The 23,354-nt window shown below is 41.4% G+C and overlaps 1 protein-coding gene across 1 annotated transcript in view; it reads left to right on the forward strand.

Annotated features, from left to right (window-relative positions):
- LOC126356137 (sodium channel protein Nach-like) overlaps positions 1-5,939 on the forward strand; it is a 136,398-nt gene extending 130,459 nt beyond the window's left edge. Inside the window, exon 11 of the mRNA XM_050006846.1 lies at positions 5,625-5,939. Coding sequence (XP_049862803.1) covers positions 5,625-5,815 — 191 coding nt within the window. The 3' untranslated portion in view covers positions 5,816-5,939. The remainder of the gene's footprint in view (positions 1-5,624) is intronic.
- Positions 5,940-23,354: the final 17,415 nt, after the last annotated feature.

Genomic DNA, 23,354 nt, shown 5'->3' on the forward strand with positions numbered 1-23,354 from the left:
TCATAATTGTTAAATCATGTATTAGTGATGATTAAATTATGCTCTGTGCAAAATTTTATCAGGTGGCTTCGTCTTACATTAATTTCCCCAGTCCATACTCACCTACAATTTTTCCTTCTCTTTCTTTTCCAATAATGCAATTCCAGTCCCCTATGACTATTAAATTTTCATCTCCATTAACTATCTGAATAATTTCTTTTATCTAATCATACATTTCTTCAATCTTTTCATTATCTGCAGAGCTAGTTGGCATATAAACTGTACTACTGCTGTGGGTGTGGGCTTCATGTCTATCTTCTCTACAATAATGCATTCACTATGCTGTTCACAGCAGCTTACCTGTGTTCCTATTTTATTATTCATTATTAAACCTCATGCTGCATTGCCCCTATTTGATTTCATATTTATAATCCTGTATTCACCTGACCAGAGCTGGCCGTTGTGGCCGAGCAGTTCTAGGCACTTCAGTCTGGAACCGTGCGACTGCTACGGTCGCAGGTTTGACTCCTGTCTTGGGCTTGTGTGTGATATCCTTAGGTTTAATTAGTTCTAAGTTCCAAGGGACTGATGACCTCAGATGTTAAGCCTCATAGTGCTCAGAGCCATTTTCACCTGACCAGAAGTCCTGCTTCTCCTGCCACCAAACTTCACTAATTCCCCCTATATCTAATTTTAAGCTATCAGTTTACATATTTGACTTACTCATTGGGGTCCACAAATTATTATTTATGTGATGTAAAATTACAGTAACTGCTCAAAAACATATTGTATCAGCTTTATATCTGCAAAAATACATTGGCTTGATTCAGTGGGAGCAGAGAATGAAGCAATATCACCTGTGAAACTAAAACAATATTATGAAAAGGGAAGTTGCCACTCTCAATACAGTTGAGATATTGAGTTGCACACACACACACACACACACACACACACACACACACACACACACACACACACACAGTTTGGCTGCGTGTTCAGCAACAGGGTGGTCCACTTGTTTCATGGCCGCAGTTTGTTGGTGGCCGTTCATGTGAGCAGATTGTTGATTGTCATGCCTACATAGAATGCAGCACAGTGTTTGCAGCTTAGCTTGTAGACCACATCAGTGGTTTCACAGGTAGCCCTGGCTTTGATAGGGTAGGTAACGTTGTGACCAGGCTGGAGTAGTAGGTAGTGAAGGGAGGATGTGTAGGACAGGTCATGCATCTAGATCTATTACAGTGGTATGACCATGAGGTAAGGGATTCGGAGCAGGGGTTGTGTAAGTATATTGTGTAGGTTTGGTGGACGGTGCAATACCACTGTGGGAGGGGTAGGAAGGATAGTGGGCAGGACAGTTTTCATTTCAGGGCATGACGAGAGGTAATTGAAACCCTGGTGGAGAATGTAATTCAGTTGCTCCAGTCCTGGGTGGTACTGAGTTATAAGGGGAATGCTCCTCTGTGGCTGCAGCAGTGGGAGATTGGAAAGATAGGCCATGGGAGATTTGTTTTTGTAAAAGGTTGGGAGGATAATTATGATCAGTGAGACCCTCGGTAGATTTTTAGAGAGACTGCTTGTCAATGCTGATGCGACGACCACGGGTGGCAGCTGTTGAAGAGGAGGTATTTCTGGTGGTTAGTATCCCTTCAAAGGCAGGGCAACCTGTGAACCCAGTCATGTGATCTACAAGCTAAGCTGCAACTGCTGTGCTGCATCCTATGTAGGCATGACAAGCAAAAAGCTGTCTGCCCTCATGAATGGCCACCAACTAACTGCGGCCAAGAAACAAGAGGACCACCTTGTTGCTGAACACGCTGCCAAACACGATATCCTTCATTTCATTGACTGCTTCACAGCCTGTGCCATATGGATCCTTCCCACCAATACCTGCTTCTCTGAACTGCGCAGGTGGGAACTTTCCCTGCACTACATCCTACATTCCCGTAATCCTCCTGGCCTAATCTTCATTAGTCACTGTTCTCACCCACCCAGCCCCTTTACTGTTCCCATTCCAGCACTAAACAGCTGTCTTTCTATTACCATACCCAGTCTTTTCATGTCTGTCCTTTTCTGTTTCTGCTACTTCCCCTGCCCCCTCTCCACCTCTCCCCCGTATTCAGTATAACCTGTAGCACTTCACTTGCCACCCCCCCCCCCCCCAATACTATACCTTCCCCTCCTCACTCCAGCCTCCTTCTTACTCCCATCTAGTCACCACTCCCTTCACGCACTGGTGCTGCTGCTCACAGTGTGGTTTCAGTTGCCTGAGACTGCAGTCAAGTGTGTGAGTTGCATTTGCGCGCGTGCCATCGCTCGCTTGTGCGTGTGTGTGTGTGTGTGTGTGTATGTGTGTGTGTACTGTTGACAAAGATCTTAATGGCCAAAAGCTATAATTGTGAGAGTCTCTTTGTTGTGCCTATCTGCAACTCAGGATCTCTGCTATATGGTGAGTAGCCACTTTCCTTCTCAGAATATGGTTACTTTCCATCCTGGATTTTTCTATGAAACTATAAAATAACTTTATATGAAATAAAAGCAAAATCAAATCCAAAATGAAGGCAGTTTGTTTGAAAGTAGATATCGTTGTCCATCTGTAAGATAAAAATTTGCTGCTGTGTAACATTCATAATGTGTAGTTCTACCTCGTGCACAGTAACATTCTTGAATCCTTTTTGACATGCCATCTAGAACATGCTTGAGACACTGATACTCAAGGCTACCCTTTCCTTTGGTGTCAGCTCTCCCTTATCATCCTGTAGGTAAGGAAGGTTTCTGGAATGACACACTACAAGCTTCAACTAATCCCAAGCACACTCAACTGGGTTCATTTCAAACACAGCACAGGCTATGCCATTTGGTTGATTTCTGCCTCCTGGAATACGATATCCATACATGATGCCAAACTAAACATTTCAAACATAGCACAGGCTATTCCATTTGGTTGATTTCTGCCTCCTGGAATACAATATCCATACATGATGTCAAACTAAAACATCACTGGGGCACCTCTCTGTTTAACTCTTGGGACTTAATGCCTGAGATGTTGTGAGGGTACCTAGCTAGTTCCCCTCATTTCCATGATTTCAGGTATCATACAAATGACTCAATCATTTGTGAAGAGAACCTGATGTCAATGATCTGGGTTCCATTTCAGGTGTTCCCTTGCTCAATATGTTCAAGCACCATGGCACTGGATGTTTTTTCTGGTGTTCATAATGGCCACCTAGAAGTCAATTTGATCATATAGAGATGACTGGATGCCATTAATTTTGACACAGAAACCAAGCACAAAATTTGTTGCCTTCTCCTCATAGTAGTTAAGAGCAATAATTTGTTGAGAGTAGTCATCAGCTGGAGTTGTTGAGCATGAGTGACCAATGCAATGCAGGTTTTAAATCTTTTGAGTCCTATTATGATGACACCAATGTGGTGTAAGCCAATTCAGTTGGAAATTCCCCTGATGAAAAATCTAGTTGCCATAAAGTGACACAGCATATATTGTCCATGTCTGATATAGTGCTTTGAAGCATGTTGATATAGAGAGCAGTGTACTTCAGTTGCATTGTTCTGTTCACAATTTGAGAGGCACTGCACTCTATTCAACTAACAACAAGACAACCTGATAATAAGGTCAATACAGGGAAGAAGACATCAAATTAAGCAAAATTTGCGATATAACCATAGGCTGGAAATGCACGGTAGCCAATCAATGACAAATGCGCAGAGGTGTGTGCTTTTAAACTAACTTGCTCAAGCTTATATTTAAGGACTGCAGTTACTAATTAAATTATCCAAAGATAATGATTTTAACTGAAGAGTCAAAACTAGGCAAACTGCATCCAAACACTTAATTCAATTGATGGCCAATTGTCAGAGTGGAATGTGGGATTGCGGCAGCCTACTGGAATTACATCCTTGGATGCATGTGGAAAGGAATGATTCCCAACAACTTGGACAATTTCATTTGCAGAAATTGTAAATTATTGTGTCCTATTTCATTGGAGAGGTCCAAGCAAGTTGTCACTGATAGTTTTTGTCCATACATTCAATGGAAACCAATCAAGGTAACCATGTTCTAAAATGTAACGGAAACTTTCATACCCCACCCTCCTCCCCCTTCCCCAGTGATGGTTGTTGACATTAAATACTGATTCACTAGTAAAAATAACTTCATACATAAACAAGATGAAGTAGGAAAAATTCACATTGTTGGGACACTGGTGCTGTCAGTGCCTTAATGCTCAGACACAAAAATTTGCTCGTCTAGGATGACAGTCTACTTCCAAATGCGTGATCCTTTGTGCACAGTAAGGATGTAAAGCATTTTCCTTTGTTTGATTACAAACAAGCCAAAGAGTAACACAGACTTTGTGAATTGTTACTCTGATTCTGGATGAATGGTGGGATACATCTTCATCCAGTTCTAGAGTCCTCACTGTTCTTTGGTATCCTGTATTGACTTTCTTGGGTCAAACACATCTCTTTCCCTCAAGCAGTCATCCACAGGCCTAGAGGTATTGGCTGCTGATAGGTTTATGTTTGAGAAATGTTCAGCTTGCCATCTTCTTACACCCACAGCTCTGTTAAAAAAATTTGGTTATCAAATAGCTAGTTTGTGTACATTTTCATGATGATGACAACCCAGTACAGCACATAGCAACAAGTGCAGTGAAGCACATCCATCAAAGCACAACAAAGCAGCAGCTTAATTCGGCAAAATCACACTACTAGATATGCTCAATAGTTATTTTCAAGCCGTCACTCCAGGACTGTGTATTTCTGACCTATGGTTAACTTGAGAATTTTGTTCGATTCAACATCTTCTACCCTGCTCTGACACAATTATGTGGATGTTCAGTAAATAGACAGTATAATTGTAACAAGAGAAAGAGTCTAAATGTACTGAAAATATTATTGAAATGCAAATACAACTGAAAAGGAATGGGAGATTGTTGCTAAATGCAGAAAAAAGGTGCCAAAAAAGGAAAGTTCGTTGATAAATGAGGAAAAAATTATTGCAGAATAAAGAGAGAAGACTAACCATGGACTTGGATTGCCATCTAAAGAAAGTTGATTGCAAAGCAATTAAGAGAGATAACCAAAGAAAAATAGATCACTGAATGCTGAGAAAAGCATGATGAATAAACAAAAAGGATGACTGGGGACAGGTAAAAGGTTACCAACAAATAAATATGATAACTAAATAAAATAAAAAGTTCACTAAACATGGAAAAAAAACGTCTTTGGACATGAAGGAAAGGTTATGGAAGTTGTACAAAACACGCATAGCACAAGCAAGAGAGGGTTAAGCAAAAATCTTTTTGAGAAGTATTTAGTTGGAGCCTTATTTGTCATAATGAGTAATGTTGTAATGACAAGTGGAAATTTGTAGTAGACAGAGGCCCAAAATCAGATTTCTTACTTGTCATGAACATAACTGCCACTGTGTACCATATTCATTACATTGCAGATTTTGCAAGTCTTAACAGTTTGTACGGAAATTTCATCACTGCATCTTTAATTATATTATTTGCAACAAGTCTCTCATTTAATTTATCCTCTTGTATTTTAAAGTGTGCTTATGTTAAACAAAGAAGAATTACCACTGATCTCATGTTCCTGTGTTTTCTTTTTCCCAACAGCTACTGTGGGTGGAATACTTGGCCTTATGCTGGGATTTAGCCTGATTAATGGTTTTGAGATCGTTTACTTTTTCACACTGCGAATTTTCTTTCATTTAACTTCACAACGCAAATCTAACAAGAAGCCAACAGAAGCAGCTGAAAAGTGCCTTACATATAAACATCATAAACAGAACCAGTGTAGCATGTAGATTACATCACTTTCTTGAGTGCTGCCAACTACTGAACAAATTTTTAGAAATATCTTAGTTTTAAGTACAAGAATGTGAGTTAATATTGATAAAGTATGTAAAAATAAACAATTTTAGAGTTTAATCTTTTCATTGATTTAAGCATCTAGATCATGGACAGACACAATAATCTGCTTTCCAGATATTAAAAGAAATGCAATATTTTACTAGATGCAAGATACAGTAGTGATATTTGAAGCACTTTGCCATGCTTGTTTTTCTTCTGTCGTCTCACCACCACATTATTCCAAGAAATTAGTGTACTTCTCATATTTTGTAACCCAATAATTATTTCTCAGCAACCCTTCCTCCCATACTCCTTCAATCATTTGACAACTTACAGAGTCCAACAACAGAAACAAATGAGGGTCAGAAAGACTGTATTTTTCATATTTATATATACACTTACAAAATGAGAATACCCAGGAGTTATTCTACATGACTTTTCAAATTAATCTCAATGAAAGGTATCATGTGCATTTTAAAGAAACAAAGAATCTGAATGACCTGTCACTGGATGACAAACAACATTCTGTCTGAAAATATTTAGCCTCTCAGTAGCAAATGACATGGTAATTGAGGAACACACAGATAGACATCCTCAACCAAAAGTTCATACAGTTTATTTTATATTTATTTACATGTCAAGTCCCGCAGGACCAAATTGAGGAGCAAATTTTCAAGGTCACGGAATGTGTCATTACATGAAATTACAACATAAAAGTAATAACAGATTTATGAAACCAAAAATAGTCAAGCCATAAGTTTAAGTGAACGCAATCAACAGTGGCCTGTTGGCCTTGAGTCAGTTCAATTTGATAGGTTGGTGAGTACAGATATGTTCTGATGGGCAATGTGTGAGTTAAAAATACAGTGTTTAAAATTTTTTGGGCAGCAAGTCTAGGGAATTGTAAAATTTCAGCATGAGTTTAGGAAATTAGTGAAGTTTCAGCAGTTGCACTCATGGACTGAGACACTGAGCAACAGACTGGTTAAAGCCTTGTGAAATTTCCACATAGTTTTGAGGACTAACTGTGAACTGCAGTATCATATTTAGAGATTTGTGAAACTTCACCACAGGCTTGTGAAATTTGAAAACTATCCACAACCTATTTGTGAATGATAACTTTGAACAGCAGCATGGTTTGTAAGACTTAGTACATTCTCAATCGAGCTAGTGATTCAGTCTGTAGCTGCTCTCCTGGTATTAAGCAAGTTTTGAATGAAAATTTCATTATGCTATTATATTAAATTAATGATATTTATTTATTTCAGCATCCATAATACTGCCTACAATTTTATGAAGTTAACAGAACAATAAAACACTTGTGTCACAGGTGTGTGGCTGTAACCTACACACATATGCAGTCTACAAACATTAGAAATCTATCAGACATTGTTAACCTCTCACACAGAGAGAGAATTTCAGGAATAAGAACTAGTTAAAAATTGAACATTCTAGAAGAAAAAAAATACTAATTGTGAATAACTTTTGAATTAGGTGATTTTTGGGAAAAGCTGAACTGTATTGCAAGGTTTTCAGATGAGATACATTACTACATTAAGAATAACATGTTAACTTATTCTAAATTTCACCTCCACAAGTCTGTACCAATCCTCAAATTAAGAATATCTACTCATAAAAATCATTCTTTAGGTAAATCAGATAGGTTACCAGCATCAGCTATCTGGAAATTATATTTTGAACAATACTTTATAAATATCAGCTTGAATAAGAAAGTAAATGTTTTATATAACCATCATATATGTCTCATTCAGAAAATGGGATAAAATGAGGAAAAAACTATTATAAGGAATAGCAACAAATGGATGGTTCCAGCTTTCTCTGTTACATGTGTAAGAACTATATTATGTAGTATGGCTACTTTGTCATACTGAACTTTGGTCATATCACTGACAGAGGCAACACCACTGCAGGTAGCTCTGCCAGAGATCCAGAATATCACAGAGGCTGGGGTGATGGTTGATCTACTGGCAGCGGTGGAGGTGGAGACTCAACCACTGGTGCATGGGATGGGCAGTGGGCACCAGGTCAAATTCCATGGCCTCAATATGAACTGACGTGGGTGCAAGACCCTCAAGAGCCCCAGTCTGTGGTCGAAGACAGAACAATGGAAAGCACAGAGGGGCGGCAGCAGGTGTACATGCTATCACAATTGGGAGCATTCAACTGGACCAGTGCTGTGAATGAGCCTGTTACTTGGTCGGTTTAGAGACAGTAGCAATGGGGGCCCCACATGCCATGGGTGCAGCAGACTGGAATGATGAAGCAGCTGTTTCCGACCGATGTCCCCTACAAACAAATGCCGATCTTTATCTTTATGGTCCCTGCTGCTGGTTGAAAGATTGGGAAAAACAGCAGCCCCACAGGGAAAATAGGGTGAGCCACAATGGTCCAGGGCATGTGACTCTTTGTGTAACAAATCCAAATGACCCCACAACTAGTGGCCTTGCAAATACTCTGCTGCACTGTGATGTTAATCTGTGTCATCTAGTACTTGGCAAGAAAACTAGATAGCATGTCCTCATGAGGTGAGGCAGTCAAGGACTTCCATTTGAGTTTTAAATGTTCTCACAAATTGTGCTATCTCTGAGTTAGAAGCTGGTTGAAATGAAGCAGTAGTGAGATGCTAGATACCACTGAGTGCACAACTATCTGCAAATTCTGCAACACAAATTGCTGACTGTTATTGGAGATGAGGGTGTGAGGAGTGCCACAGTTATCAAAATTGACTGACAACACATGAATAATGGCTGCCAGTGATGTAGAGGACAGTTTGGCAGCATAGGGAAAATTTGACAATGCCTTGATCACCAACAACTACATGTTATCGAAAGCACCCTAAAAAAATTGACATGTGCTCTGTCCCGAAGGTACAAGGTGTTCAATATTATGATTAACCACTGGCCAGTAGACATGAGGCTGCACCAAAGTCTTCATGAGAGGCATACCCCTGTGTGGTGCATGTAGAAACTGGAATATGCAAGGACACAAAACCAGAGGGATGACAATCTACAGTTTTACTCCTCTATGGCAAGCATGAGGACCCCCTAGACAATGCTGAGCTGATCCAGCAGCAGAAAAAAATGTGTGCCACACTGAATCTACTTCTGAAGGAGTGTGCTTGGGCTAGCCCATTTGAACAGCTAAACTGATTTTCTGGAAGAGCAGGTCAGCAGCCATGCCATCCGCAACCTCCCTCTCCATCAAAGAAAAATTCAGCAATGCCTGCTGCAAGGTACCATACAAAGCAAAAACTAGAGTCCCCTGTTGATTGAGCTTTGGACCAGGATTGGCTGACAGCTGCAGTAGTGTAGCTGCATTAGCATGCTGGGTGGTGGGTAGGTAACAAATGTTGTAACTATAATTACTGAGAAAGAAAGCTCACCTGTGCAACTGGTGGGCAATCTGATTTGGTAGCTTAGAGTGTGGGCTGAATAAGGAAACCAGGGGCTTGTGGTTGGTGATGAGTAAGAACTTCTCTCAAAACAATAAAATGTGAAACTTTTGAGTGCCATAAATGATAGAGAGCACCTCCTTTTCAACTTGTAAGTAGTTACATTGTACTGTGGAAAATGCCTTCAATGCATAAGCAACAGGCTGATCAGTCCCATCTGGGTTACAATGGTGTAGAATCACACCACTACCATACTGGAAGGGCATCGGCAAAAAGGGTAAGTGGTTTACCTGGTGTACAGAAATCCAAACAGAAGGTGGACAGAAACACTGCTGGAGACACTGAAAACCCTTTAATATGTAGACCACACAAACTTGACACTATTTTGGCACAGCCAGTTAAGGAGATGGCAAATCTGTGTAGCCTGGGAACTGAATGTTTCATAATAAGAGATCTAAAAAAAAAAAAACAAAAAAACAACTGGAGCTTCTTCAGGTTCTTGGTGCCAGCAGGTTGTTGGTGGCTTTAGTGTGCTCTTCTGTATAGATGAGGCCATCTTTACTAAGCAGATGCCCCAAAAAATTGGACCTCTGGGGAGAAGAAAAACTGCATTTTTCCAGCTTGCAACAGAAGTAATTTTCCAGAAGGCACTGAAAGACTCACGTACAGTCCATTGCCCAGATGTCACTGAGATAGTTTATGCAACAGGGAATGTTGTGAATCAACAGTACCAAATATTGTTGATAAATTCTTGGCACAGACTTGATTCCAAAAGGCAAGCAATTAAACTGGTAAAGCCCAAAGAGACTTTTGACCACCAAGAAATTCTGAGAAGCTGTGTCCAATGGCAACTGCAGGATTGTGTCACAGAAGTCCATGCACGAAAAAAATACTGGCCACCTGACAATTTCATTAACAGCTCTTCTGACCACGGAACTGGACATGAATTTGCAACACATTGCACATTGACTTTCTCTCTAAGACTATTGCAAAGGCACATGGTTCTGTTGGTTTCTGAGTTACTGCCAAAGCCAAAGGAGTGGTCCACTGACTTGATGAAACTGGGGAAATGATGCTGAGGTACTGCCAATGTTGCAACTTCCCCTGACCTTGTCACAGATGGTGAAGGGATTGCGGTGGGGGCAACAAAATGTAACTATCACTCAAAGTTTTCTGCACAATCCAAGATTTTCTGAAACAGGTCATCACAGTGAGTCAAAATCTTAAAAGGAGACTGACAGACATTTAATATACTTTATTTTGTCAACAGTCTGGAAGCAAAAAAACAAAAAAGGTATCTAGCCCAAAAATATTTTGCACCAACAGTGAATTTACCAGTAACAAAGCAATGTATGATTCCACAGTCTTATAATGTGCAGGGATGCAGAATTGTGCCTTCAAAGGAATGCACTGTTTACTATATGACATAACTTGATGTAGTGATTGTTGAAATGGAGAGCAACCCAACAGACTGTACATATCGAAGTTAATTAGGCTGGCTATTGCTTCCATGCATCTGTCAGAAACTCAATTGGTTGCCCATCCACTATCAATGGCACCAGAATATGCTGGGGCAGTAATTGCAAGGCATCACAGTCAGTCTCTGAGTCCAGGGAAAATGCTGAGGCTTCTGACAATAGTCCCACAGCTTGCTGAATGTCACAAACTGTTACCAAGTGACCTATTTTGCAGCAGAAGACCACACACATGGCCTCTACATGTGGACAGTGCTGTCAGACATACACCAAATGACAACTGGGACATGACAGCTGGCAAGCCCATTGGGGGAAGCAATTGCAGAAAAAGTAAACACAAATAACCCACAAACTGTCACGAGCGGGATTATGACATGTTGACTGATGTGTATCTGCTGAGCCCAACATTGGCTTACTCACAGGTCGCAATGCATGCTACATAAGACTGCCTGTAGCACTTATGATGCTTATTAAACTAATCATACTGCCACCCCCAGGTTTAATGAGCAAAATACTGTGTCAACTATTGATGGAGTTTATCAAACTTAAATTTCTCAGAGTCTGTAAAGGAACTCAAATTCTTCACGATTTTGTATAATCCTGCACTGCTGGACAATTCTGAGGCAGCCTTATCAGCTGGATCAAAGATATGTGTTACCTGGCAGTGCAGCAAAAACGGGTGCAGCTGCATCAAGACCAGTGAACAGTGATGAGGTGGGGGTTAGTAGGGTGGGAGGAGGACATCACGGGAAAAGGCATCTCTCTGATGCCTGGCTTGCTGTCAGTGTGGTGCGAGTGCAGAGCAATTCTGCATTCTGTTTGAGCAGTTCCTGCATCTGTTCCTGTTGCAGCTTTTGTTGCTGCTTCCGGAAGAACAGCTGCTTGTTCCAGCATTACAAAAATGCCAGGTAAATGGTGGCCACAATGTAACACTATGAAACAAAAAACAACTTCACACATGTAAAAACTTTCAGCATCACCACTTTAGTACCCAATCAAGGTGTGACAACATCGTGAATCATCACTGTTGGCAAGAATGTAAACTGTATGAGCTAATAGTGGCTCAGTTTCAAGCCAGAAGCTAAACCCTGGAAGAGGAATTAAACTATATCTGAGTGAATCTACAGGGAGTAAATAGATGAAACAGTCACTGACCATGCCATTCTGCACAGGTGCCACCTACGACATCTAATCCACAGCCACTTGAGTGTTCACTGACAGGAGTACTAAAACTGCCAATATGGATGGAGCAGAAAAATGACATATTGAATCACATATGCGTATGACATAGCACTCTATGATAGTGTTACAAACATGAATTCTCCTCTGTGAGTAAAAATTACGTTCTCAGGATGATAAAAACACTATTAACATGAAAAATTACACTCTACATTTCTTAAAAGTCAGCATTTAGCATCTATGAAAAGTGGAAACTGAACATACTTCTTAGGTGGCCTAGATTCTGCTTAGAAGAAAAGCAAATTATACTTAAAGAGAACAGTTTATGAAATAAGTCAAATTATTTTGAAAAATGGAGATGAGTATGTTATATAGTCACATCTTCCGTCGTAAATTTGTCTTTTAATATATTTTGACATTTTATACATTGGTTTACATCTGCATCTACATACATACTCCGCAAACCACCATATGGTGCATGGCAGAGAGTACCTTGTACCACAACTAGCATCTTCGCTCCCTGTTCCATTCCCAAACGGAACGAGGCAAAAATGATTGCCTATATGCCTCTGTACGAGCCCTACTCTCTTATCTTATCTTTGTGGTCTTTCTGCGAAATATAAGTTGGCGGCAATAAAATTGTATTGCAGTCAGCCTCAAATGCTAGTTTTCTAAATTTCCTCAGTAGCGATTCACGAAAAGAATGCCTCCTTTCCTCCAGAGACTCCCACCCGAGTTCCTGAAGCATTTCTGTAACACTAGTGTGATGATCAAACCTACCAATAACAAATTGAGCAGCCCACCTCTGAATTGCTTCTATGTCCTCCCACAATTCGACCTGATAGGGATCCCAAACTCTCGAGCAGTACTCAAGAATAGGTCGTATTAGTGTTTTATAAGCAGTTTCCTTTACAGATGAACCACATATTCCCAAAATTCTACCAATGAACCAAAGATGACTATCTGGCTTCCCCGCAACTGCCATTACATGCTTGTCCCACTTCATATCGCTCTGCAATGTTACGCCCAAATATTTAATCGACATGACTGTGTAAAGCATTACACTACTAATGGAGGATTCAAACATTATAGGATTCTTTTTCCTATTCATCTGGATTAATTTACATTTATCTATATTTAGAGTTAGCTGCCATTCTTTACACCAATCACAAATCCTGTCCAAGTCATCTTGTATCCTCCTACAGTCACTCAATGATGACACCTTCCCGTACACCACAGCATCATCAGCAAACAGCCGCACATTGCTATCCACCCTATCCAAAAGATCATTTATGTAGATAGAAAACAACAGCGGTCCTACCACATTTCCCTGGGGCTCTCCAGATGATACCCTCACCTCCGATGAACACTCACCATCGAGGACAACGTACTGGGTTCTATTACTTAAGAAGTCTTCTAGCCACTTACATATTTGGGAACCAATCCCATATGCTCATACCTTAGTTAGGAGTCTGCAGTGGGGCACCGAGTCAAATGCTTTCTGGAAGTCAAGGAATATGGCGTCCATCTGATACCCTTCATCCATGGTTCGCAAGATATCATGTGGAAAAAGGGCGAGTTGCATTTCGCAGGAGCGATGCTCTCTAAAGCCATGCTGATGCATGGGCAGCAACTTCTCTGTCTCAAGGAAATTCATTATATTGGAACTGAGAATATGTTTAAGACTCCTGCAACAAACCGATGTTAAGGATATTGGTCTATAATTTTGAGGATCTGTCCTTCTACCCTTCTTATATACAGGCATCACCTGCACTTTTTCCCAGTTGCTCGGGACTTTACGTTGGGCTAGAGATTCATGATAAATGCAAGCTAAGTAAGGAGCCAATGCAGTAGAGTACTCTCTGTAAAACCGAATTGGAATCCCATCAGGACCTGGCAGTTTATTTATTTTCAACCCATTCAGCTGCTTCACAACCCCTAAGGATGTCTATCACTATGTCTTCCATACGGGAATCTGTATGAGACTCAAACGGCAGTATGTTTGTACGATCCTCCTGCATGAAAGATTTCTCAAATGCAAAATTTAAAATTTCAGCTTTCGTTTTGCTGTCTTCCATTGCCAGGCCAGACTGATGAGTGAGTGACTGCAAGGAAGCCTTCACCCGCTTTCCGATTTTACGTAAGACCAGAATTTCCTTGGGTTTTCAGCAAGATCTTTTGCTAAGGTATGATGGTGGTAGTAGTTGTATGCTTCGCGCATTGCTCTTTTTACAGCAGCACGAATCTCTACTAACTTTTGCCTATCCTCATTCTCCCAATCTTTCTTGTACCGCGAATGCAACTGCCTTTGGTTCCTGAGCATTCTCCGAATTGCGCTTTTCCATCCGTAACCCACTTTTTCGGTACATACTTCTCCAATGCGTGATTTACAATGTATTTAAAATTTGCCTATAATTCTTGCATGTCCATCGTACCGGAAGTAAATGAAGTTGATTCATTTACTATGTTGGATGTTAACAACTGCTTATGTGCTCTTTCTAGTAAGAATACTCTCCTAGCCTTCTTGACCAACTTTTTAACTTTCATAACGATAGTCGTAATGACAACATCATGATCACTAATCCCTGTCTGAACACTGACACCGTCGATGAGGTCTGGTCTGTTCGTGGCTACCAGATCTAAAATATTTCCATTACACATTGGCTGTCAATTTAGCTGCTCAAGACAGTTTTTGGATAATGTGTTCAAAAGTAATTCACACAACGGCTCGTCTGTACCACTTTGACCTCAATAGACACAACATTTTTGTCAACTGCAATGAAGACACCACCTCCTACGGTTTATCATTATATGTGAACAATTTTCTTAAACACTGGACCTTCCAGGTTGGAATATCAACAGTATAAGGAAAAGGATACATTGCCACCCACTATAAAGATGACATGCTGAGTTGCAGACAGACACAATGAAAAGACTGTAACACATTCAGCTTTTGGTCAAAGTCTTCTTTGAAAAAGGAAAGAGACACACATTCATTCACACAAGCAAGCATGTCTCAAGCTCAAATAACCGCTATCTGCCACCTCTGGCAGATCAGACCAGAATGCAACTGTGTGCTACTGGCTGATCAACTACTCCTGTGGGGAACTGGAGTTTTTTTGTGCTTTAGGGCGCAAAGAGGGCTGAGGTCAAAGCTCCCCATGCCATAGCATTAGAGCACAAACAAGAAAAAGAAGTTAAAAGCAACTATATGCTAAGCCCAATGAACAGAAGGAAAGAGCTAAAAACAAGGATCTCCCCTTGGGGAAACGTTCACAAAATGCACCGTAGATACAGTGCATGTCCCTAACAAAGATCCACAAAATGCACCATAGATACAGCGGAGGTCCCGAACAAAGATTAAATGTTCTTTGCCATATTGCTTTGGTGGATAAAAGGTAAAATGCAATCGACAGTCCACATGTCTTTTGGTAAAACGGCCAATAACTCAGCTGGTAAACATACACTGAAATGTAAACAGTTAAAAAAAAGGGCATTGTTACATGAAATGATGCATTGTCTAAGGTGAATGACAATGAGCACAAAGTGGCAGGGGATGACAACTTAACAACTGGGGATGGCTAAAAAGACAGCGCCCAATGCACAACCAAGCTAAAATGATATCGTCATGATGAGAGGAGGTTGATGAAGCCAATGGAAAAGGTTTAATTTACCGGAGCTTGTGCCTGTAAAGAGAAGACCAGTGGTGACCCCAAAGTGATAGCATCTGCCAACAGATGGCAACTTGGAGATCATCTGAAAGAATGAATGAGCTAGCAGGCTGAGGTAGGACTGCAGACTTGGCAGCAGCATCAGCAGCCTCATTTATCGTTTGACCGACATGACCAGGAATCCACATAAACATCATGGTGACTCCCTCAACAGAGAGCAACTGGAAGCTTTCTTGGACTCGTTGCACTAAGAGATGGACTGTGTGTGCAGCACACAGAGGCTTTGAAGGACATGAGAGAATCTGAGAACTTGACACTATTAAAAAGCCTGTGTCGCTGGATGGACTGGGTAGCCTGACAGAGGGCAAAGGGCTCTGCTGAAAAATCAAGCAGAGTTCTGGAAGTCAATACCAAAAGTGGTTGGTGCCAAAGATGAAGGCACACCTGACACCACAGTCAGACTTAGAACCATCAGAGTACACAAAGGTGGTATCACTAAGTTGCATGCTAAGATCGGGAAACTTGCTGTGATAGATTGAATCTCGAACAGCATCCTTAGAAAGTGAATGAAGTCCAAGATGAACATTGACCATCATAATACATGGCAGATATCATGAAGTTGAGCTGCCGGAGCAGTAGCCGAAAGCAAACTCCAGGAAGCTACAGAGAAGAGCATGTCCCAATGTCCCATACTGGCAGTTGAGGGAGTCATCGAAAAATGGGGTACGGGGGGGGGGGGGGGGGGGGGGTGGCCAAGCATGGAAAGTAAACGGCATGTGTATCCACTAATGAGGACATCACACCAGTGTGACAATGGTGGTTCGGCAGTTTCTGCATTAGTAAGCAGTCTAGTGTAAAAGGCACCAGTGGCCAAACATATTCCATGATGGTGGATTGTGTTGAGATCACATAAAATGCACAGACATGCAGATGAATAAACGAAACACCCATAGTCCAGTTTCAAATGGACAAGGGACTGATATAAATGGAAGAGGGTGGTCCTATCAACTCCCCAGGAAATACCACTTAGGACAAGTAGGTCACAGAGGGACAGGGTACAGTGTGTGGCCAGGAGGACCAAGAAAGTTTCCTATCAAGAATGAGTCCCAGGAATTTTGTAGTTTCAGCAAAAGGAACAACAACAGGCCCAAGATGTAAAGACAGTGGAGTAAACCCAATGCACTGCCAAGAATTCATACAAATGGTTTTGTCAGAGGAAAAGTGAAAGCCGTTGTCGATAATCTATGAGTAAAGACGATAAAGACATCGCTGAAGATGCCACTCCAGGAGACAAGTCCTCGATAATTGCTATAGATCGTCAAGTCATTCATGCTAGGTGGGAGACAGTCCACAACAGGATTAATGGCTGTAACAAAGAGGATGATGCTCAGATCACAGTCCTTGAGGCACCCCTTTCTCGTGGCTGAAGTTGTCTAACACGGCCAAACCCATATATACCTTTAAAACTTGGTCTTTTTAAAAATTCCTGAAGGAAATGGGATAGGTGGCCTTGGAAGCCCCATGTGTATAGAGTACAGAGGGTACCAGTCCTCTAGGAGTGTCATAGCCTTCCTCCAAATCAAAAAAACATGAATACAGTTTGAAATTTCTGCAGAAAACTGTTCATGATATTGGTTGACAAAGTGATCAGATGTCAACTGCAGAACAGTGTGTACAAAATCCACACTGTACAGTGGGTAGCAGGTTGTGAGGCTCGAGCTGCCATACCACCTGGCCATGAGTCATACATTCCGTTACCTGGCAAACACAGATGCTGAGGAAGATGTTTGTCCTTACCAGGCATAGTGTTAGTGTGCGCATTACAAAACATATGGGTATGACAGCCTCACACCAGCTTCTGGGAGATGTGCCATTTACTCAAATGTGATTGTAGATACGAAGGAGAAAGTACTTGGCTGTAAGAGAGAGGTGCTGCAACATCTGAATTTGAACATTATCCAGTTCTGCAGCAGAAGATTGGTATGAGATGAGAGCATGGTCAAGCTCCCTCATAGTAAAGGAGACGTTGTAGCATTCATAATAGTGAGAGGAGAAGGGTATCACCTGAGCCGGCTAGGCCAGAAATTGGGGAATAAACATTGGTACCAGAGAGCAGTAAATATACAGTTTGCCATTGTAGGATGATGGTTAAAAATGCAGAGAGCAAGTCTCCGTGCCCGAATCTCATCATGGCATGCCTCAGTCCACCAGAGGATCAGGACATGGTGTGGTAAAGAAGAAGTGCAAGGTATGGCACATTCTGTGGTGGTAAGGAAAATGTTCGCAAGTTATTCTACCTGGTCATCACTACTGAGGAAATGTTGTTTGTCAAAGTTTGCCAGGAAGGAGTAAAGCCTCCTGTCAGTTTTTATAATGGACCCTTCAGACGAAGGGCAAGCTGGGCAGTGCAGAATGTGAGCTCAAAATGTGAACATGTGTGTGTGGATTCTGAAACAATGTGGGTGCTCCAGTGTTAAGGTTGAGTTGGTTGAGAAGGTCAGCCAAGAGGGAGCCTCTTGGACAGGTTCTCGAAGAGGCCACAAAGAGGATAGTGGGCATTAAAGTTGCCGGCAGTGAAAAGGGATGAGGGAGCTGACTAATAAGCTAAACCTGCCCTGGTGACACCAAATGACAAAGGGATGTAAATGTTACAAAGTGAAAAGGTGAAACAAGGAAGGAAAATGCAGATTGCAAAAAAGGAAATTGCAGACTGCAACAGCTTGCAGCTGGATGTTCAATGATATGGTTTGGCTAAGGACATCATTCCGAATGAGCAGCATGATTTCCCCATGAGATCGAATGCTGTCCTCAGAGGGAAGGTCAAAACGGACCGGAAGGAAAAGTGAAAGATCAAAGTGGTTGCAAGAAGGAAACAACCAGACACTATGATTCAAAGAGCAGCCATAATTCCTCCTTGTCAAATCTAATGCCACAAACTTTCAGTTGGAGAAGAGTCATAACAGGGAATAGGAAGGAGGCTCAAACAAAGGGCAGTCACTTCGATGGCTGCCGATTGTCAGCCTTTGAAGATTCACTGCTACAGGATGCAGAGGCTGGAAGATTCTGTTCCATGAAATCTACACAGGCATCGACATTCTTCCTGGGTCAACCTGGGGACTCCAGGGCAGAAAAATGGTTGACAGTGTGCACCAGCAAAATGGAGGTTGGTCGCCTGAGGGTATCATGCAGCGACACCACTGAAGAGAATCTCAGAGTCAGAAAAGGAGAAAACCATTTGCATTTGTTCTATTTATTAGGGCTTTAACAGTTAGCAGACAAAGACCCAGGTATTTGTTGGCTGGAGGGACATTAAAATTCTTTGTGTGAGTGTACTTTTTGTCCTTTCCAGCCTGCTGGTTGTGTGGCATGTGATTTTGCCACAGGGGTGAAGATTTGATGGCTTGTAGCACAGTTGTAGGAGGGGGAAATGGCAGTGCTACCATGACAGTGGGCGATTTCACAACTGCATTACAGAATGGGAGGTTACAAATTTGTATGGCCACATCCATCATGGAGCGACATGTAACAAGAACAGTTCTACAAGTTCCAGATGGTAGAATGCAGAGCTTTCGAGTAGCCAACACCTTGCAAACGACAGGGTATAGTTATTTTTCCTTCACCCTGATCTCCTAAATGGCCCACTCGTCAAGATACACAGGATACTCATGGGATGAGACAGTATGGGCATCATTACAATTGATACAGTAGGGAGAAGAAAGCACGAAATCATCCTCATGAGGCATCTCTACCATAACTAACACATTTCACTGTGTTTTGATGGGACACATGAGAGTGGTTATGATGTTGACACTGGCAGCAATGAATCAGGCTTGGAGTGTATTGTCAGATCATGACAACTTCATAGTCTGCCTTAATCTTTGATGGAAGCACTAGTCAATTAAATGTGAGAAAAAGAGAGCGTGTTTGCATGAATGTTTTTCATTACGCAATGGGCCACAGTGACACTCTGATCAGAAATATGATGTTGGATTTCCCCCTAGGTCAGACCATCAAGCTGGTGAGTGTAAATAAAACTACACAAAGAATTCAGCATATGATGGGCCTTGACATGAAAAGGATATCTTTGGAGGAGCAAAGCTGTAAGCAGTTTACGAACTTCCAGAATGCTGGAATAATGTAAGGCAGCAATTTCTGTTCATCAGTACAACAAAAAACAAGCCAAAGATGCAAATTAAACATGTTTAATTCACTCTACGACTAGTTTCTGGCTGGAACCACAGCTCCGATCATTATAACACAGTCAAAACCGGTATTTCCAAAATGTAAGAGCCACACATGGCTCGTGTTCCCACCATCATGTTTTTCATTTTTTTTTTAACGTACTTCCACCTCACTATGTTAATTAAAATTAGTACTGTCACCGAGTTGCTGCTTTGCCTGACTGTGAGCGGTGTTAGCAGCATGTATCGATATATCCCCTCTAGTAGTATCTTTGCTCGACTGCTTTTATTTCCTGGTCATAGTATGTATATGATTTATATTATTTGAAAATTTAACTGTGTGTCATGTCTCTTCAAAATTGAACTTATTCTAAAGCATGTTTGGAGGCATTCAGCTGTGAAGCAAATTCAATTCTTTCAAAAATGTAATTGTGAACTAAATGATAATAAATTACAATTGTGAAATGAATCCGACCGCATCTCCCTTGGCCCTTTCCACAATCCTAATTACCTGTTAGCCCTGTGTGATTTCTTGGGCGTTTCACAAAAATGTGCAAACAAACAGTCGGAGCACAGACAGATCTGTTAATATACAAGCTGGAAATAAAGTGTTAATTTTAACAGTCTCACCCTCAGCCACCCAACCTCCTGACAATGTAGATGCCCCATCCCATTCCTGGAGTGGACTATAAAGCAGTGTCAGAAGTACAGACATTGCCTCCAGTGGGCAGCAGAGGGTGTGTCATCCGAGCAGCGTGTCGTATGGACCAAGTCTGCAACTTCAACACTGTGGGGTGAGTGAAGAAACTGTATGTTGCTTTTTACGTGTGTGACATGCAAGGGATATAAGAAAGAGTTTCATCGCAACTTGAGGGTTAGTTTGTTAAGATCAGAAGAACTGGCTAATGTGTGTGAATTTCATGGCAGTAGAGCAGTATTTAGAGCCTGTGAGGCGCTTCCAGTGTAATCCGCTTTTGCATTTTGTGCTGTGCACTGAATCAGTATCTGGAACTTGTTTTATGTGCCACTGTTTTGGCCATGTTGTGAAGCAGTGTGGAGAATCGAGGTGGCAATTGATAAGGCACAAGGTGTAAATATTTTCTTTTTGTCAGTTGGTAAGCATAGCGTGTTACTATTAGGTATGAATGAAGGATAAATGTATTGCAGTGGTGGTATTGGAGACGTAGGGCATCACTGGGCTGGAGGCAGTTCTGGCATTAGTTAACAAGGTAGCACAATGGAGCGGAGACAACACAGCATTACCTAATGAGCTGGCAGCTACAGGTGAGGAGTTAGTATCGCTCAGGCCACTAAACCTTGTTATAGATCCATCTGCCATCAACCTAAGCCCCTTTTCTGTAAGGTCCTCTTGAGAGTGTGATAGCATTTGTGGAGGGCCTGAAAACGTCAGCAAGTGTCGACGGGTGGTCTTATAAAGAATTGTTGCAGGTAGTGAAGTTACATTTAACAGGATAGGCAAATAATACTTTTGTGACATGCACAAAGGTGTTGAATAAGGCAGAGATGTTTGAGCAACTGAAATGGGCTTCTGTAGAGGTATCAGAAGCAGAGTAGTGCAAGATTCTTTTAGGTGCAGTTCAGTGCTATTACAAAGAGGCAAAGAGAAGCTGTGGAAGCTTTTCCTGATTGAATAAGAAAAGCAAATGTAATAGCCGACTCAAAATGGTGAAGCAAATAAAATATTGGTGCAGGAGGCCAAGCACACGGTACCCAATACTTTCATAAGAGGTTTGCCACCATATATGTTGGGTAGGATGCACAAGGGTGCCTAAGGGCCTCCATTCAGCTGTGTGAGAAGGAAAGGAGTGTGAGAAGATTGATGTGTTGATGAGTGTGAGGGACAGGCAATTGCGAAGTGTCAAAATTGTGGGTGCACAGGGCACGTGCAGAAGTAGTGCTGCCAGCCTCTGCAGAATAGGGATGGTATGAGTTATTAACAACATTATGGTAATGGTATAAAAGAAATTATTCAGGTAGTGAAGGGAGACGAAAATTTAATAGTCATGGGTGACTGGAATTCGTCAGTAGGAAAAGGGAGAGAAGGAAACATAGTGGGTGAATATGGATTGGGGCTAAGAAATGAAAGAGGAAGCTGTCTGGTAGAATTTTGCACAGAGCATAACTTCATCATAGCTAACACTTGGTTCAAGAATCATAAAAGAAGGTTGTATACATCCTAGAGATACTAAAAGGTATCAGATAGATTATATAATGGTAAGACAGAGATTTAGGAAACAGGTTTTAAATTGTAGGACATTTCCAGGGACGGATGTGGACTCTGACCACAATCTATTGGTTATGACCTGTAGATTAAAACTGAAGAAACTGCTAAAAGGTGGGAATTTAAGGACATGGGGTCAGGATAAGCTGAAAGAACCAGAGGTTGTACAGAGTTTCAAGGAGAGCATAAGGGAACAATTGACAGGAATGGGGGAAAGAAACACAGTAGAAGAAGAATGGGTAGCTCTGAGGAATGAAGTAGTGAAGGCAGCAGAGGATAACGTAGGTAAAAAGACGAGGGCTGCTAGAAATCCTTGGGTAACAGAAGAAATATTGAATTGAATTGATGAAAGGAGAAAATATAAAAATGCAGTAAATGAAGCAGGCAAAAAGGAATACAAATGTCTCAAAAATGAGATCGACAGGAAGTGCAAAATGGCTAAGCAGGGATGGTTAGAGGACAAATGTAAGGATATAGAAGCTTATCTCACTAGGGGTAAGATAGATACTGTCTACAGGAAAATTAAAGAGACCTTTGGAGAGAAGATAACCACTTGTATGAATATCAAGAGCTCAGATGGCAACCCAGTTCTAGGCAAAGAAGGGAAGGCAGAAAGGTGGAAGGAGTATATAGAGGGTTAATACAAGGGCGATGTACTTGAGGACAATATTATTGAAAGGGAAGAGGATGTAGATGAAGACGATATGGGAGATAAGATACTGCATGAAGAATTTGACGGAGCACTGAAAGACCTGAGTCGAAACAAGGCCCCGGGAGTAGACAACATTCCGTTAGAACTACTGACGGCCTTGGGAGAGCCAGTCCTGACAAAACTCTACCAGCTGGTGAGCAAGATGTATGAGACAGGCGAAATACCCTCAGACTTCAAGAAGAATATAATAATTCCAATCCCAAAGAAAGCAGGTGCTGACAGATGTGAAAATTACCGAACTATCAGTTTAATAAGTCACAGCTGCAAAATACTAACGCGAATTCTTTACAGACGAATGGAAAAACTGGTAGATGCAGACCTCGGGGAGGATCAGTTTGGATTCCGTAGAAATGTTGGAACGCGTGAGGCAATACTGACCTTACGACTTATCTTAGAAGAAAGATTAAGAAAAGGGAAACCTACATTTCTAGCATTTGTAGACTTGGAGAAAGCTTTTGACAATGTTGACTGGAATGCTCCCTTTCAAATTCTGAAGGTGGCAGGGGTAAAGTACAGGGAGCGAAAGGCTATTTACAATTTGTACAGAAACCAGATGGCAGTTATAAGAGTCGAGGGACATGAAAGGGAAGCAGTGGTTGGGAAAGGAGTGAGACTGGATTG

Source organism: Schistocerca gregaria, chromosome 3, assembly GCF_023897955.1.
Source record: "Schistocerca gregaria isolate iqSchGreg1 chromosome 3, iqSchGreg1.2, whole genome shotgun sequence".
Classification (NCBI taxonomy): domain Eukaryota; kingdom Metazoa; phylum Arthropoda; class Insecta; order Orthoptera; family Acrididae; genus Schistocerca; species Schistocerca gregaria.